General features: G+C 39.7%; 1 protein-coding gene and 1 long non-coding RNA gene across 8 annotated transcripts; one reads left to right on the plus strand and one right to left on the minus strand.

Annotated features, from left to right (window-relative positions):
- The first annotated feature begins 45 nt into the window (after positions 1 to 45).
- LOC111326720 (shaker-related potassium channel tsha2) lies at positions 46 to 18,432 on the plus strand. Of its 7 annotated transcripts, none has more exons than XM_088734661.1 (2): positions 46 to 490; positions 15,574 to 18,432. In XM_088734661.1, the coding sequence occupies exons 1-2, from the start codon at positions 478 to 480 to the stop codon at positions 17,292 to 17,294; spliced, it is 1,734 nt and encodes a 577-aa protein (XP_088590787.1). In that variant the 5' UTR covers positions 46 to 477; the 3' UTR covers positions 17,295 to 18,432. The 7 variants fall into 7 exon arrangements, with proteins under 7 accessions (XP_088590787.1, XP_088590775.1, XP_022786512.2 ...); XM_088734649.1 differs by lacking the exon at positions 46 to 490 and adding an exon at positions 4,070 to 4,115; XM_022930777.2 differs by lacking the exon at positions 46 to 490 and adding an exon at positions 6,796 to 6,952.
- Positions 1,767 to 6,724, minus strand: LOC148741149 (uncharacterized). Its single transcript, XR_015992124.1, has 3 exons — positions 6,010 to 6,724; positions 3,060 to 4,108; positions 1,767 to 2,023 (listed from the first exon to the last, which is right to left on the minus strand). It is a non-coding gene; the product is annotated as an uncharacterized LOC148741149 (long non-coding RNA).
- Positions 18,433 to 18,824: the final 392 nt, after the last annotated feature.

The raw sequence follows: 18,824 nt of genomic DNA on the forward strand, positions 1-18,824 counted from the left end.
TGAACTGTTTACAACGATTTCTGATCTGTGGTCTAAATACCAAACCGACATCTTCCAAAGTGAAGAAAACGTGGCCAGTGGCTGTTAGAGCATTTAATGCCACTAAATGGCGAAATATTTCAAAATGAAAAGTTATGAGGTAGCGTAGGACGCTTTAAGTATTCAGTGGAAGTAATCTTCGGGAGTTAAGGAACTGAGTGGGTGAGTGTGGGAAGGCAATTCGACTGAAACACGCACGCTCATTCCTTGGCGGGTAAACATGTTTACTCACTCAGCTAATTGCTTTGCTTCCCATGCGCAGTTTGTAAGGAATTTCCTATACTTCGCACAACTCGAATTTTTGTTAACTCTACTTGCTTGCAAAGGACAAACATTCAGGAGGAATTATTGACAGCCAAGTGGGTCGAAAGTTACCAAGACTTAATACTCTGCCTCCCAATCAAGTTAAAAGGCTGATAAACAGGAAGTAAAGAGTCTATGGAAGTGAAAGGTAAGATACTGACAAACATATTTAGACACTTATTCAAGATGTAGACCAACTATACATACAAATGTACAAATAAAACATAAAAAATGATGTACATCTTGAGAAGAGAATTATGAGGTCAATCCTATCTCAGAGCGCCAAGATAACTGACAACGGAGAAACTTGAAATTCAGACAAAACACATTATGAAGAGATAACTGAGCCGCCTTGTTAAAAGCGATTAAAGTGAACGTCGCTTCAAGACTCCAAAATCAATGCATTCTTAAAACAAATCTATTCTTTAGTAATTAAACTTGACTTGTGTATTATGTAAGGGAAATTTAAGCTTACTCGTTTTCGGCGGAAATGGTCTATCATATCATAGGTGATTCACGATACAATCTATAACTTTCGTGCCAGATTTCAAAGTTTCCATGTGTAAAAAAAAAAACAATGTTAGTTTATATTCTTGCTAATTCATCTACGGGAAAAAAGTGTTCGGGCGAGTGTCACTTGTGTTGGAGTTCATTTCCAACATTTTCTTATAATCTTATTTAAGAAAAAAGTGATTTCATTTTGAAGGTCGGAAATGATTCATTGTTTAACTTGTCCGGTATGGCAGACAATTGCCTTTTGGAACTTTGAATTGAGATTATAGTTGCTAAGGATTGCGCTTGCTATTATTCAATCTAATGATTAAATGACTAAAATGACTAAAATGACTGCAATGAAACTGCAATCTGTTTGCCTGACTTCTTCGTAGATTTGACGCTCAAACTTGTCTGACGCGATATGCAAATTGTCAGCTCATTCCCTAGTAATAATTTGTAGCTATGAGTTAATTCTAGACCGGTAAAAGTGAGACAGAATAATGCAATAAATAGGTCAATACGGTAACCTATGATACAACTAGAGCAAAAGCTTGAAGTTTATACTTTCAAAGTAATTACGACATTTAAAAAATCAGTGTTCTGGATTGGTCATCTAGAGCTAATACTATTTAACTAATGGTTTTTATAAATGATTCAATTATCAGATAAGCTAGGGAAAGATTGTCGACGATTCAGGAGATCTTTGCTGGGGGTCTGGCACTAGACCCCTTGGCAGATTCGCGGGTTCGTATTGCTCAAGGCCTCATATTTTCCTGCGGGCGAAGAAAGCTTGTGCCGAAGCGCTAATGATGAGGGTCTGGTCGTTTATGACGAAGGCCTGCTCACTGGTACACAGCGGTCAAATGATTGCACATGAGTACTTAGATGTACAACTTGTTATTGTAAACATGGAGAATTTAGGTGAGACGTAGTTTTTCGCAGTTTTAGGGGAAATTTCGAAGTTTCTAAGGCCGAGACATATACACAATATTGTTTTGGGTCTTTTAGACTTAACCCACTTTATGTTAGTTTACACACTCGTATTTTTTTGTTTACACTTTCTACGGTGGCGCGATGAACTCGTCCGTAAACTTGGCCGTGCTGGCTTGCTGTAGTCATTCTTTGTTGTGTTCATGGTGGAGTTGCCGGTAAACACCGAAGGAACTTTATGATGAAAAAGGAAGAACTACAAGAAAACAAGATATTTGTGACGATAGCAGATCTATGTTTACAGTGGACACTGTGTGTAGCATGAGTAGTAGAAAGGTTCTGTCATTTACCTTCGGCATTACCGAAACGAAGGCTTCGCTTTTAAAACAGTTTGGATATCTCATAAAATAAGACCAAGATTTAATCTTTCTCTAAAATCCTTCTCTCATTTGTCTCACGCTTTGGATTATATAGGAATTTAACCTTTTCTTCCTCACTTTACGCTAAACACGCGTTCGGAAAAAACTGTTTTTGAAACTCTCGTGCATACGCAGTGCTTGACCGCTGTGTTGCTCATTGTTTGTATGGTAAGGCGAGCCCCAACATCTGCACCTTACAAAGCGAGCACAGCTACGGGCGTGTTAGAATCTGTATTAAAATTCAGCATTATGGAGAAGTGGGATGAAAATAAGAAGATATGTAGCCGTCTGGTTTAGTAAAACGAAAATTAAAAAGCAAGGGACTGAGGGATCTCTCTATTTTGAAGAGTGAAGGGCTGAAAGAAGAGGGCGGGGAAGTACATCTATTCGGAAACTACTTAGCCCTTAGTTTTCAAGCAAAAGACAGACATTACCCCTCGGCTGGAATGAGGCATGTAATATTGATGAAATTGTGATCCGGTGGTGGATAACGCCGATGCAGGCAATTTTTGAAATAGTAGGGTAAGCAGTTTAACTATGGAATTTGAGCGCCAATCGCCGTGAGCTTTATGCGATTGATGATTTTTAAGGAGGCGTTAGATTTACAGATGACGACCGCTAAACCAAAGGAATAGCCAGCGTAAAGCACCGAAAACTAAGCATGAGTCTACTCCTAAAGTAGAAAGATGCAATCGCATTCTAGTGATAACTGACCTAATGGGAATATATCGCGGCAATTATCAGCGCTGGCAAGTTTCCAGTAGGATCAGGTGCTGTGACTTCAAAACGCATTAATTTACTGTAGTAATCATCACTATACGGTTCAGAGTTTGGGCGTATAATGCATAACAGCGGATTGCTGCATTCATTTACCTTGAATGTGCCAATGGCAGTGAGTGCTTCACTGAAATGTTCCGAAGTCGTCGCGCCACGACGATTATTTAATTTTGTCCCCTTTGCCTTGAGAGCGGTGCGAGCTTTCAATTCTGTATCACTAGTCTTCATCATGCCAATTAATAAAGACAATTAAAGTTGGTGTGAAATTCCTTGAACTATTTGGTGAACACTCTGATTTCAACACCACCATTAATGGAACTGAATACTTAAGTAAAAAATGAAAATAAAAAACGCGTTAAAAGGATAAGACAAACATTAGATTTGTGGAACATGCTAAGAATTCAAGTTAGCATAAAGTGCGAAACGATAAATTCAAGAAATTTTCAATTTTTCTTGAAGGTTTTTGGGACATCGGAGTTGATACGTAAGTTACTACTTTTTACCTTTGCATCATGTCTTTTCATAGCTAATTGCGATCTTTAGAGACCATAAGTTGTCCAACAAAGAGACAGTAAGACCAATTTACTCAGAGATACACATGCAGCAGATGAACTATGGTAATTTTTAACCGTCGGGAAATTTGAGTACCTGGGCAAGAAATTTTGTAGCAGTGGAATGTTATACAATGTTTAGGTGAGTTCAGTTGACCACTTGCGATATCTCACTTAGGACGATGAATTACGCAATTCTGTCAACAGAGACGGATATTATTGGTTAAACATGTCCTATGAGTTTCATAATTGTGAAATAATTTCTTAGATGTAACCGGCGTGATTCCAACTGCGAGATCAACTGCCCGTCTTAGTTATCTTTAGTGTTGGTTCATCACCGCGACAAGTTCATGCATTTACTAGCGAGCCATAATCCGATGCGTAGCCTTTGAGGAACTCGTCAGTTCGTTGTATGTTCTAGAAAAGGTCTTTCTGTCATCATAATTACCTCAGGACGCACAAGCAGTTAGGAATAATTGTCGCTGGCAACAAAGTTATCTCGAAGCTATCTGGAGTTAAAGCCTGGCCGCCGCCGACGGTGGGCGTTTTGAGAGACTTGAAAGACTGACAATGACAAGTGAAGAATCTGAGAAACTGAAAGGTAAAATAGCCATACGTTAGAAAAATTCAGAAGAGGTATGCTTTAGAATCCAATTTTTTTGGGGAGGGTGGGGGGGGGGGGGATTTTCCTAATTGATCTAATTAAGGTAAATTATTACTGTAAGCTACCTGTCAAAGATCCATCAAGTGACACTTAGCCCCATTTTCCTACGTACGCAAATCCCACGCATTGTCTACGCGAATGAAGAACACGTAGTAAGGCGAGTATAAAGACAAGGCCAATGGTGTTATCGACGAAATAATCACTGTAATGTTTTTCGCCCTTTTCATATCCGAACTGAGTGATGATTGGGTCCTCACTTGTGTACTACTGGAGGCTTCATCCTTTTTTGGTGTCGTCTTAAACTCGGGTTTATCATGCCCGTAGATTACAATTCGATCGATAACGTTTAGGTCCGGATGTTATTGTTGCGATAGCGAGTATAAAGACAAGCTCAGTTTCTTTGCCTGTCCGTTAATCTGGTGAGAAAAGCGGCGGGTGCTGTTTAAAAGTGGATCAGTACATTCACTCAAAAGTGGCGAGTGCTTTTTAAAAGTGGATAAGTTCATTTAGCGCCTCTCCTCAGGTAAACAACACTTTTTCCATATAAGCGTCATTATATCCTACTATGGGCAAAGTAAACTAGTTTAAAAGCTTAAGTTCAATTGCTCTAGACGACGGGCATTTCCTTTTTGGGACGTATTGTAAACAAAAAATTAAAAGTGACACAACTGTTAAGTAGAACTACGATTGATTTTCTTCAATTAGGCGATTTGTCACTGAAACGTGGAAACATGGCGGAACTTCGCGATCTCAAACATTATCTTATGTAAAACTTCTCAGCCCATCATTCTGTTTCTAAGGCCACGTTCTCAGTAGAGCTGATCAACCAAACACTGAGTAACACAGGAACACATGGCAAATACGTTATCCAAGGTTATCCAAAAATTAAGTGGTTTTCTAAGCAACAGCGTAGAAGAATCAACTGAGGTTTTTTGTTTTGTTTTGTTTTTTTTTTTATCAAATGACAAGATAGGCGTAAAGTTAGGTGCTGTTGAGGTGAAGCCCTTTCTGGCTGTATGACAAATGATTTCCCTGTATGGTTCGTTTTGTTGTTAGCTTGAGCTGCACTTTTTTTCTGGCTACCTTCACTCTTAGAGTTTGCTCTTGGTTGAGTCTCGAATTGGTCTATCGGCATTTACTGAACGGTAGCAGAATTCAGTGAAAAGTGTAGGACTGAGTTTGCTTGCCAAGGGACAGACCTTTCAGTTTACTTATGAAACAAAACGTTTGAAGCCTCGCTAGCACCTAAACAATGGTTGCTAGTATGTGACTTGGATCCGTCACCCAAAAGCTTTTCGGTTCAAGTAGAGAAGTCTCTGTTTGGTCCCTGAACCGAAACGAGGCACACGTTAGTCAGCCTATGTGGTTAAATATACTGACCAAAACGAATTTTATTGTGATGAATTTGCCACTTATTACAGTTCACTCCTGATAAGAGTGAGGTCAGTGTATAGCTCAGAGTTGATAGTGTTGTGTGATCTCTCTGGCGAGAGTAGTCCTGAAAACGAGCTAGAGGGCTGTTGGTAACAAAGACTAACATGTCGCCAACTTGAGCGAAAGCCATCATCAACTACTTGTTTTTCTCCATCAAACGCCTTTGAGTTTTCTGCATCTGATCTGTTCGATCATCCTCTCTCATCTGAGTGGTACACGCTGATACCAATCAGAGAGATTTGTTTCTTACGAATGAGAACGTTATATAATTCTACAAGTTACATCGTTACGTAACTAAAAGCGGTCGTTCTAACAATAGTCTAATCAGCTCATTCATCACTGGATTTTACTATTTATACCCACACCGCAGATAAAAGCGCAATGACCAAGAACCTACCGTCTCCCACACTAGCGCCGCACTCAGAAATTTATGCTAACCCGTCCACGTGTCGCGTCAGGCGTTTCTTGAAACTTTTCTTGAGAATTGAAGCATGACTTAAAGGGTTAGCAAAATGTTCGGTGTAACTGACCAAAAGGTTCCAGAAAATAACCATTTGATGGTTTGTAAACTGCAGTTGCCTAACGAAGCCTTGTTATCTTCTTTGAGCAATCAATCAAGTGGATAAACGTCTTACAACTTACAACTTCCTGTGGCTCTCTATATCTATTCTTTGTTGCAGCTTGAAATAGTAATTGTTTTTCACCTTCAGAGATCAGCCATCCTTTTATTTCACAAGGTGTTTTTAAACAACCAAATTGGAGTGCTATTGAATGTACAAGGCTGGATTTGTTATGAATGAGTTGTGCTCATGACCCAGAAACTCGATTGAAATGCGTTATATAACCTGGCCCTCTTCTAAGCAATCCTCCTCAGATGTTTATGTCTGTGAATAACACTTTCCACTTGGAAAGTTTCAAGTTTAATTCAATGAAGCCAGCAAAGGTGTCTCGCCAATTGACATCGCGTAATGGTTATGGTTTTCCAAGTGATTTGGTGACAGGGCAAGTCTCTTTGCCACTCCATGTGTGAGCTGGCTTCCCGCAAAGGAAACCTGCTGGCGGGTTGATTTGATAGAAAATGATGATTGACAGATTTTTAGTGACCTTAATGAGTGGGTTGTCCGTCACAACTCGCACAAAATTTGTTTCAGTCATGTTTGTTTATTAATTAGAAAAACGGACTGCCTGAGGTTAACGGGTAACACTTTCAGGGCATAAGCTCATCACTCAAGTGAATGGTCTTATCGCTGTGCATATTAACGTTGCGATGTTTTCCCGCACGTACGTCCGCCAAAAGAGAAAGATGTCGCAAACAGACGGACGAATTGCAAACGTAATCGGTAAGACGTATGATTCCATCTATTACCGCCTTGAAATGATCAATTTTCGAGCACACATGATCGTATAAACCAATGGGGCCTCATAAGCGTATACACGTAAAATCTACATCTGTTCTCGTGTTTCGAGGTAGGCTGAAGAGTTTTTGCTGGCGCTAATCAAATCGTATGGATAACTCGGCAAAGCAAAGCCTTCTGCGCAGAGTCTAGGGTCATCTAAGTTGTAGTAAGGCACTAGGAACTGTTCAAAATTAAGTTACAAACAACGTAGAATACAGGGGTTTTCTTTATTACGAAGCATTTTGGCTACAGAGCTCAATTGCACACGCTCAGGTAAAGAGGAGTGTTCTTGATCCATCCTCGGAGATATTCAATGTCGTTAATTCGATGGAGCCTTTCATGGGTCACTCTTTCATTTCCACGCTTCTCTCTTCATCTAAGGATCAGCTAATTTGGTTCCGAAGCGATAAGAAATGAAACCGGTCTAACTGACAGAAAAGTGACCAAATTGAGTCATTCTCAGTCGGCATCGCACGGCGACTCTGTAGGCGAGCCAGACAAGGTATAGGTGTAAAGCTGTTTCGTCTCCAGTAAATAGATGCCGATAGTGACTTACTCTCGTCTCATCAAATCGCTCTTGTCATCGACGAGACGTAGATGGAGGGACCGATTTTCGGCAAGGAAACGAATTAGAATTCAAATTCTCCCACGAGGCTGATCGTCACGATTTACTGTTTCAATTCCAGCGAGACTCAAGCTTTCCCCCCTTTCTTTTCATTTATTTCTTTATAGAGTTTAGCTTTCTAGAGTGAGGAATCCATCCTTCCAGTTTCTCTAATCATTTAGAAACGTAATCTTCCGTATGTTATGATACAGCACAAGAGAGAGTTTGGTCGTCGGTTCGTTTCCCCTGGCGCCAAGCAACTGTATCTAATGACTAAATGATCACTGTTACTAATCAGTGTTATGTATAAACATGTACGTTTTGAATGCGAGCATAAAGCGGGGCCTTCACTTATTGTATTCCATTCAGTGGTGTTGAGATTTGTTCCTTCCGCCATATCATGTTGGTAACGAGCAGACATTTGCCTTCTTGATTAGATGTTACTAAAAGATATTAATGTCGTCCTGTCTGAATTGAAATGCGAACAACCGTGCTCTGTTAAAAAAAAAAAAAAAAAAAAAAAAAAATCTTCATGTGTTCGAGCCCACCCTGCATGCAGGGAGCAAAGCCCGCCCTCCTCTCGCGAGTTTTTTTCAGGAGGCATTTGCAGGGAAAAAGTATTCGCTACATCATAATAGGTAGAAGAGGTTAATTGTGAGAGCCGGTTTTACTGAAAGGAAGCTTCACGGTCTGCGTCACTTGTCAAGGGAACGTGTTGAAATGAAAGGTTAAATACGGGAGCTCGTTGGTAAGGAGCCGACCATTTAACTCTTGAGGGGAGGGGGGTTGGGTGATTTTGAAAAAAATTTTCCTGCAAGCGCCTGTTGGAAGAAAAAAATTGCATGCAGCCCAAATGCAACAGAAAAAAAAAGAGTATTTATAACGGAAAAATATCCTGCACAGCAGATTGCTAGAAAAAAGATTTCTTGATGACCAGAAATCACCCACTCCCCCTCAAAAGTTAAATGGTCGGCCCCTAAGAGTTTTTTTTTTCAAGCCGTAACTCTGATAAGCTTTGCCCAAGACATTGTTTTGTTCGATAGGTCACTTCAATAAAAAAAAAAAATAATTGTTTACAGCATGACACTGACAGGGAAAACCAACCTCGATGCAAAGACTGCCTAATGCTACAATTTATTATTGTTCGGCATGGTTGCACCGCATTATCAAGTGCTCAACTGATAAACTTTTCTCAAGAAGCTGAAGTTTTTTTTCCATGTCTCTTAAAGAAAAACCTCTATTAAGCATAGCAGAAAACCTATCACAAGATAGTTGCTGATGCAAAGGCTACCTTATGTTATGTATTATTATTGTTCGACATTGTTCCACTCCGTTATCAAGTGCTCATTTGATAAATCAAAAGCCAGGGTCTTTGTTTACTCATAGCGTGCCTTTTTCTTGATCCTAGAAAAGTTTTGAAACTCATAAAGCTACAGATTCTTATCTTTGATTTTTATATTCAGCGTATTTTTGAGAATGCTAAGCTGCGGTTCCAATCTTTCATATGGTAGCCAAAGATTGCCTTCACCTTATAGTACTTCATTAATAAGCCCATCGCTTACAGAATCAATTTTGAAACGGAATGCACTGAGAAATATTGCATGCAATGGATGAAGATGAGTTATCTTACTTTGTTTTTTGGATTTGCTTTCAAACAGCAGAAGAAATGTCCGCGCAATTGGAAATTAGAAAATTCATTGACCTCGCGACCGTTATGTCTCATGTGATGAAACTGAGCGTGAATAAGTTATCATCTAATAACAAAGCCATCGAGACCTTGCCTAGGTTTAAAACAAAGGCCAGACATGGTCATGTGCTGTGATTTTTCGAGTGGTGTTTGCTTCATTCACGGGCTTCACAGAAACAGTTCGAATTAAATATTAGTTAGTTAAATGTATTCTTCTTTCAAGAGGTTTCACAACACGATACAAAAACCCACTGCAACGGACAAGATCGCAACCAACTGCTGCGATGAAAACAAAAACTACATCTACAGACTCACAAAAGGCCTATTCAATTTTTAGACAACAAATAAGTCCACTGGGGTCTCACTAGAAATCCACAGAGGCATAGCTATTGGAAGTCGGCTCAGTAAAGCTCTTTGCAATGAAGAACAAAACGGTCTCGCAATTAGCTGCGCGAAGTTCTAAACATTTTGTACTGGGCTCATTAGTACTTGAAGCTCATGCAAGTAGCTGAGATAGCGTCTCCAGTATTCGTTTAGTTCACAGCCCAGGTACTCGAGATTTCAGTGAAAACCGGAAACACATCATCGAAGGCTTTCGCGAGTCCTTATAAGTCCTGGTGAGTACTGAAAACAGTTTTCACTTCGAGAAAAGATGGTTCTAACCTGTTCGACGCCCTTCGCTTACTTTGACCACTACAAAGTCAGATCAAAATCAGTGTGAAACTATTTACGCCGGCCCGCATGCATCTGATCTATACACAACATCATAGCCGGTGTAATCTTGAATCTGCTGTTGAAAAGTTTAGAGCTAGCCTAAGAGCTTAAATGCTAGCTGTTGTTGATATGTCAGTTATCGATGTCGAGCTCCACTTTGAGTCAATGCGCTTTAATTTTCTCATTACAAATCGCCAAATGGCCGTTTCTTCTGGGAAAAATATTACACCTTGACATTCAGATCGTTGCCTACCGCCGAGAAACTAGTAATTTTAATCGGAATCTGTTGTCGAGCGTAACCGTTTCGCGGATGAGTGGTCATTCATGTGACTACCAACTCTCTTGTTCCACTGCAGAGATGTGGTGAACGGGAAAAAAAAAAAATTTAATGGGAAACTGGTGTCGGTAAAGAGCACAATCGTGAATAAATGCGTAAATTCTAGAGTCTTTTGTACTGTTAAGTGTACAATTTGCTCCCAATTGAGAAAAAAAGCAGTCAAGAGGCGTGGAATAACTCGCTTATCTGCTGATTTCGTAAAGAAATGGATGAGAAAGGTAGAATCTCATACTAGCAAAACATGATGCGTGCGTTGAATTTCGTTGTCAGTAAGCAGACACGTGCTGTATGTAAATACCGCAGCCTTAAGCTTTTGAATTTATGCCAATACTGATTCAAAGAAGCAAAAAACAGGTAAGGTGAATAAGAAATAAATTGCTGACGACTTTCAATATTCAAGCTCAACTTCCAAAATATCGGGCAAGGGTGGGCTGTCCATTTTAACCCGCAGGCTGTTTTCGTCAAAATAACACAATACCGCATTATTGCATTGCATGAGTAAAATAGCACGTAATTAAATGGATTAGGAGGCTAAACCCCTTACTTTCGATATTATTCTAATGACCGGTGTTAAGTTTTGAAATATTTTCTCTCGATGAAGCTTCGGTTAATCCTTTTACTCTCAGAAAGACTGTAAATGGATATCATGTATTAGTTTTTCAAGAATAAGAGTCATGAGGAGAAAAAAATATTTACGAGAGAATATTACTCTAGAACACTTGTGAAAACTGTTCTAAAAATTGTTTAACTACGTTTCGAAGTTAACTCATTATCGAGTCAAAAGTGAAATAGATAAAGCGATAAAACCGCATAGAGAAGTACTTTATACCTGTGCGCATAGTGTCCAAAGGTAAAATAAAGGTAAAATAATGACTAAGTGTCTTGTAGAGAGTTCGGCGCGAATCGAGTCAGACTAGGTGTTCAACGAAGTTCTTTTCGAAGATCAGACAGTCAATAATAATTAATAATAATTAAAAATTTGTAACGCGCCTTTTCCATGCAGACGCTCGAAATGTCAGCTTTTATAATCGTAACGGTGGCCAATTTACCATTTCAACTTTGTTGATATATTTAATTTAAATTATTTCGTTACCCCCACTGACGCAGCTCCAAACAGTTTCTTTAGAAACTATCATCCTTTTTCCATGCAGATATGATTAAGCTTACGTTTAAACTTATTTTCTAATGTGCTTCATAAATCCGGCCTTGGGTAATCCACTTTCGCCACTTTTGGACGCATCTACTGAATTGAGAAATTGAATGAACCTAATGCACTACAAAGTTGATTGAGTAAGCACTTTGGTTCGTCAGTGATGTCAACGAGGAACAATGAGCCAGTCGCCAGTGCATAAATAACGGCAGGTATTTCGTCATTCCAAGGGCTGATCTCAAAGAATCAAGTCTTAAGTACAACAGTTCGGGTCTTAAACTCCAAAGCTAAAAAAGGAAAGTAAAAAAACTTAAAGGAATCGGGAATTAAAAAGGTAAAATAGCCTGTGGAACTTACTCGACGGCCAAGACTTTGGAAATAATTGATTTAAACAAACAAAAGTGCTTGATTGTTTCACCAATTTTTTCTAAGCTTTCGCAGCTGAATCTTGCGATTTTCTTAACGCAGTGGGATAAGAACTCCACCCCTTCCCCCTTTCCCGGACGCTAGACGAGATGGCGTGGAATCCAGCGGCACAAGGTTAATAACATGTATTCGTGTTTCTATATCATCACATTCGGCGGCCTTTCTGATTGATCTGTTCTGTTAGGAGACGGCGCCGGCTATCTTTAGTTTCTTGACATATTTCCGACGCTGGCTATAGATTTTAAAGAACTGGTGAAACCATTAAGTCAACAAGTAATTCAAAGCTGTATCGAAACATGTTAACGGTCCCTGCGAAATGCAACCAATGTCAGTTAAAGATAAGGGTTGCATGCAATTGATTTTTGATATCTGTTATCTGGATTTCCGGTGTCTACTGTTTGGATGGAAGCAGTCGCCGACCAAGTTTACTTTATTTTTCCGACTGCAAAGAATTTTGTTTTCGAAACATGTTTGCAATAATTAAAATTTTTCAGTCAGCACTACGGTTATTACCCAAAAGTCATTGCATTTAAAGGCAAGTTAGAGTTTTATGCCTCCACTCTGCACTTACTGTCATAGAGTAACTGGGGCGTGAAAAGAAACATCATTGACATCCAGTTGAAATGTTCTGTTAGTGTGTATGAATTCAAATGATAACCTGAGAAGCTTCAAACGCCAGTTCCTTTAGCTTGGTGGTATGCAGTGTTACTTGAACCAAGGTTGGTAGATTTTAGTATTTTCATTGGGCCTCAAGGGCTATCTGCCGGTAGCTGTTTGTTTTGTAGACTTTTCTCCGAGCCTAACATCAGTGTATAAATGACTAATTTGGAAGGTATCAGCTATTTAATCATTGCCTGTAAGATCGGGTCAATAAAAGGTTTGGCTTTGAAGATTTACTCATGGATCACAGTTTTACTGTAGTCTAAAACAGACCATGAAACCAAATGCCCACCCACTATGTCAAAGTGGAGTGGAAGGTCGACATTCTGGGTGACGTTTTCCGAAGCGTGTTTCTGTTAAGGGCTGTTCTATTAGTTTGCCCTCTGAACTGATCGTCATATTTCAGAAGCGATCAACCAAAATAAGTCGCATCTTCCGATCATCTCGAATCTAAGGCAGGATTTTTCCATCACTTGGTACAAAGAATATTTTCATCCCGCATTGAGTACCATTTGAGACCATTAATTGCGACTGACTTGCTTCCTGTAAGAAAATCTTTTCCATTGGAGAGATTGTTGAAATTGGCTGATTTTAACCGTGAAACTCATAAGCAACACTCAACTTCATAAACAAATACCAACGAGTGAACGTACTTCATTGTATGGCCGTCTCAATCTTTTTTGTAATAATAAAAGCAAAATATAAATAACTTTCACAGTTCAAGAATTCAGTGATTGATGGCATGACATTTTGCTTTTAACAGTAACAAAACTGTCAGACACGAAAAGCGTTCCTTCAACTGGTTCAAGGGCCTTTAATTTTAGTTCAAACAAAATGTTTATGTCTCACGATTCCATAGTTCTCTTTTCCCAGACCGTGTTCAAAAATACTTCTCTATAAAGGCTACAATCAGGAACACCTATTTAGAAGTTATCAAGCTGCGAATGTACGTGAGCAACGAGCCGTAGCACCCTAAGTATCATAAGTTATAATCTATTGTGTTTTCATGAGATCGAAGATTCTAGAAGGAATTTGCGGCGATGCGCATCGTGCTGTGGGCTTGATATTGATAAAGAAGGCATTCAACACATGAAATCTAATCGGGTAGTCGAGCTACTAAAGTCGATAAATAACAAATAGCTCAATGCAGTTTGGTGTTAAATCGCAATGAGTGTATGTTATTTCTCCGCAGAATCGAACAGAATATCTTTTTTGTTACTCCGAGAGAAGTACGTAAAGCTAGTAGGTGGTCTTGAAAGCATTTGTTTACTGAGCTATCGGGCATGGAAGTGAGGCACTAGCAGCACAGCATTGTTACTGTACAGCTAGCAGGCTGGAAAGAATTACATTCGCCATTTTCCAGTTAAATTCATTTTCAAAAGAGTGTTACACTTGTAGACGTTGTAAATATGTGTACGACGATATCGCAAATTTTTAATGAGGAACAATTCCATGAACACGAGTTTTTTTTTTAATCTATATGAAGTTAAACCAATATCTGATGGCCTTGAAGGGTTGGCTGAATTTCACATAAATTGTTTTATGATTTAAAGATGCACGCATAACTTCTTTGATGTCGTAGAACGTACGAAACAATTTGTTTTTAAGAGCAGTTTTTCTTACCCTGGTGTTAAAAAGGCGAACTGCGTATCGATTTAACGGAAAATAGACACACATCAGGGACATAAAGTTAGGATCATCTACTTTAAGTTTATTTTAATGGTATTTCGTCGTTTTCAGATTAAATAACTCATACTGCAAGAAATGGAGCTATTGTCGTTCGATTGCGCGTACGTGACTAATCAATGAATTTCTTAAATCATTTGATGTCTTTTTTATTCGAACGTTCTTATCGCAGATAAATAAACGAAATTGATGTCGAAGCATGTTGTTTCCTTAAGCCTAGGACGGAAGAGTCTACAGGAACAATAATAATCGATTTTAAGGTTGATTAGTCAAGGTATCGAAACCTAAGAACGTTTACTTGTGCACACGAAAGACAGCAGTAACATAACAAATAATTGGATTGAAGTTCTTATAGAGGTAATTATATTCTGCATCGACTCTTACTTTGAGAGCCTGCTAACAGAAAGATCATCCAGTCGATTTCCTTTGTCAACCCGAATACAAATAACGTGGCCGGATACAGATTACTCCGTTTCCAAAATATCTTTACTGACACGAAAAGAAAAGGATTGACGGTCCAGAACACAAATTAAAAGAGAGCATTCATCTCCACTGTAAAAAAAAGAGAGCATTTGTTTACCTTTATTAAATGACCTTACATGTCTCGAATCTTTCGTAGCCATCAGACTGATGTCACAATGTCCAAATCATGAAGAGGAGTTGAGAATTTTAACACCCGATGGCGAATTAAGGGCTGACTTACTTGGCCCGTTAGTTAAAGCCGAGCATTTGTGAATTAAATGAAAGCAGTAATCTTGTTGAATCGTCTGGCCAATATTCTCTTTTGTTAATGGGTAATTTTTTTTTTCGCTATTTATTCCAAATGCGTTTAATTGACTGGCCTCTAATGACAAGTGGCCTGGCCTTCGAGCCGGAATCTAGATCCGCTTCGAACGTAAATAAGCGCTCCAACTGTCACTTAAAGAAATGGACAGCACACTACAAGCCAGTAAAATTATCAGATTCATCCGGGTTAATATTTAAACTGTGCTGTTTGTGTCAACTTGGCTGAAGCGGTGCATGTTATCGGAATGATAACAGATTCTTTCTGATTAACGCATGAGTGCTTGAGTTTTGATCAGTACACTCGGCGGTGAGTAAAATATGTATCGTCTGTGGTCGAATTGTGGAGTTTCCGTGCTCGCCGTTAGACAGTAATGCACAATGCCAATATCCAACTAGGTACGGGCGTCAAGTGGTAAATATATACCCCCAAGAAACCTTGGAGACCTGTTGCTTTACATTTGAGGAGCGGTGTTGGTTATTCATATTCATGGCGTACGATTTGTTTTGTTTACAGGAGAAATGGGAGCAAGCTTGAGTACACATGGAGCAATCACGTTACGATTGAAGAAGAGAGACATAACAACTCGAGCTGCCCCTGAAAAAGGCGCTGAAAGCAACGATGAAATCTCTGGGGAGGGTAGCGAAGTTAAAAACTCTTCAGGCCATGGCAAGCATGACTCGCCATCCAAACATCGTCGAATTGTACTGAACGTGTCAGGATTCCGATACATGACTTACGCCAAAACATTGGAAAGGTTTCCCACCACCCTTCTAGGAAATAGAGAGAAACGGAAACAGTTTTACGACGAAGAACGCGATGAGTACTTCTTTGATCGGAACATTCAAGTGTTTGAATTAATTTTGTATTTCTATCAATCCAATGGCCGATTGGTCTGCCCTCCAGAGCTGGCTCCGGAGATTTTATTGGAAGAGGTGGAGTTTTTCGAACTTGGAGAGCAAGCTGTTAATGCGGTTAAGGATATTCTGAACGAAGATGAACCACCAGAGAAAGCGCTAGTGATTCCAAAGAACAAAGCGCAACAGTTAGTGTGGCGTCTATTCGAGTATCCCGATTCCAGCAAAGCGGCTCGAGTGTTGGCGCTGTTGTCTGTTTCAGTAATCGTGGCTTCGATAGTCGTTTTGTGTATAGAAACACTTCCTGAATTTATCGTTCAGTCAGCTGAAGGGATTGACGCAAATGACACGGCAAAGTTACAAGAAATTAGAGAACACAACAAGTTGGCGACGTCGGTAAAGAACGTTTTCGGGCAGCTTGAAATTGCATTCATTAGCTGGTTTACACTTGAATATTTGGTACGACTACTGGCTAGTCCAGAGAAATGGATGTTCGTTCGTTCCTTTCTAAATGTGATCGATTTACTCGCTATATTGCCATTTTACGTGGAACTAGGACTTAAAAACAGCAGCGAGCAGACATTTTCACTGGCCTTTCTCCGAATTTTAAGACTTGTTCGAGTGTTCCGTATCTTTAAGCTCTCGCGTCATTCAAGCGGACTCCAAATTCTCGGACTAACGTTACGGAAGAGTCTGCGAGAGCTTGGACTACTGATATTTTTCTTAGTAATCGGTGTAGTAATATTCTCAAGTATGGTTTACTACGCAGAGAGTGGTGATGAAGAAACATTTTTCCGAAGTATCCCGGATGCATTCTGGTGGGCTCTTGTTACCATGACGACTGTGGGTTATGGAGATATGTATCCCAAGTCAGTGTGGGGAAAGCTTGTTGGATCTGGTTGTGCACTGTGCGGTGTGCTTGCGATTGCTCTTCCTGTACCAGTTATTGTCTCGAATTTCGACGCTATTTATAAAAAGTACAGAAATCGGAAGTTGAAGCAGCAAGGTCTGCAAGATGCAGACGACGACTCCAAATCCAGAAAATTGAGTGTAATGTTCGGTTCTCGCAAGACGTCGGAAGCTGTCATGAACAACTCGGATAATCGAGACTCGCGTGGAATCGAGCTCAAGACACTTAACGAGATTGACTATTTGGAAAACGAAATGAATGATGACAAACGAAATGGAAATGTCGTGCAGCGAGAAGAAGAGAAGGAAGAAGGCTCAGAACATTCTTCGCAGCCAAGCTTGACAAATGGAACGAAGAAGAAATCTCACGATAAAGACGTTGATCGGGATCCCGAAAACCCTTCGGAGTTTCTCTCACTGCTCGAAGAGGAAGAATCGTCGTTCTCAAAGCTTGATCAGACCAATGTTTGACACGGACTGAAGAACTTCCAAGTTGGCAAGTCGAGCAGGATCGATGGTCATGTAAGTGTCATGAAGAGGAACCATCTCTGGTAAGTCAAGCAGGATCCAGAGTCATGCACGTGTCTTGAAGAGTAACCATCCCAGGCAATTTGATCTTGTTTCTTCAACAAGACCAGACTCGTCACCACAGTTAGCGCTGACTAGACGACCAAAGGGTCAAAAGGACTCACCTTGGAACATTCCACTTTTGTCATGTCTCGTGTATCCAATTTTCGCTGACATTTTACAGAATAATGAACCTCTGCTTGCTTGGGATAGCTAAAAAAATTAACTTCAGGTGGGCATAAAGAAAAACAGCAACAAAAACATCAAAAGACTGTGAGAAATGCGACATCTAATGGTTACCTCTCCGGGATAATTGGAACAAAATTGGAATTTCTTATTTGTAATTTGTTGAGTTGAAAGCTATGTCATACAAGATCAGCCAAACTAATGAACACTTCCGCTGAAGTTGAATTAAGCTTGTCATCGAAATTTAGCAATTATCGGAAGATCTCGAAGTGTCAAGGTCAAATTTTGTACTAAAGATAGTAGTTTTGAAACAATTCCTTTTTTTATAATTAAGAAGTGAGAAATGTTTATTTTTCTATTTATAAACAACAACGGCAATTTTGTAAATTTTTGCTTGAGGTTTCCAATAAGTTTACAATGTTGTGCAATATTTGCTTCGCGTGTAGCGTACTGCTCTTTGGAGAAGCTGGATGTTTTTCTGTCGAACAAAGACATTTAATGAACGTTGGAGATAAGTTTTTTGGTGTCGTTGCACTGTAATTTTAAGTGTGACTAAATTGCTCAAAGAAAAGATTACAAATCACTTCGAACTACTTGCGAGTGATCATTTTGATTGTACAAATAATTTATGAAGTATATTTGTAGCACGGAAACCGAAGAACACTATTCTTGGTTCTGTCCTCGTGTACCGGTTCACAAGAGCCGTTACAAAAGACCGAACAATACAGCTAACCAATGACTCCTAAACAAAGAAAGAACAATGGTAATTCCCTTGTGAACCGGTACACCAGGGCAGAACCCTATTTTTCAATTATGGAAGTTGCAAAGTTCTTAATTAAACTGCAGTGTTGACAGACTTCAGTTGTTGTTTTTGTTAGTATAAGAATTTGCGGCGGAATTGCGGCTGGATCACAAGATTGCGCCACATGTTCAAGCGGCGAACACGTCACGCTAACATGAGTTCGCGTGGAGCGTGGGGATTGAGCAAAAATGGAGAGTAGAGTCAGTTTCGTCGCCACAACATAGCAAGTAATTCTACTCCATAATCGCAACAATGCAAACATTTGACTTTGAATACATTTTTAATTCAAAAACCTCGGTCTGTTTTCCAAGTTGCTCGCGTTTGCGCCAACAACGGGATCTGAGGACCTGCTCAGGCTATCGCGTTCTGGAAGGCAGTCGCAAGTGGAAGTTGTAAGTTTTTCTTATATAATCCCTCAGCTAGCATCATCGCGACCTACTTAGTTC

Source organism: Stylophora pistillata, chromosome 1 (genome assembly GCF_964205215.1).
Source record: "Stylophora pistillata chromosome 1, jaStyPist1.2, whole genome shotgun sequence".
NCBI classification, from domain to species: Eukaryota; Metazoa; Cnidaria; class Anthozoa; order Scleractinia; family Pocilloporidae; genus Stylophora; species Stylophora pistillata.

Coding starts and splice junctions, on each gene's coding strand:
- LOC111326720 (XM_022930777.2), top strand. CDS start 6,880: ATGTTTTCCCGCACGTACGTCCGCCAAAAGAGAAAGATGTCGCAAACA. Junction 6,953..15,573: donor ACGAATTGCAAACGTAATCG/GTAAGACGTATG, acceptor TTTTGTTTACAG/GAGAAATGGGAGCAAGCTTG.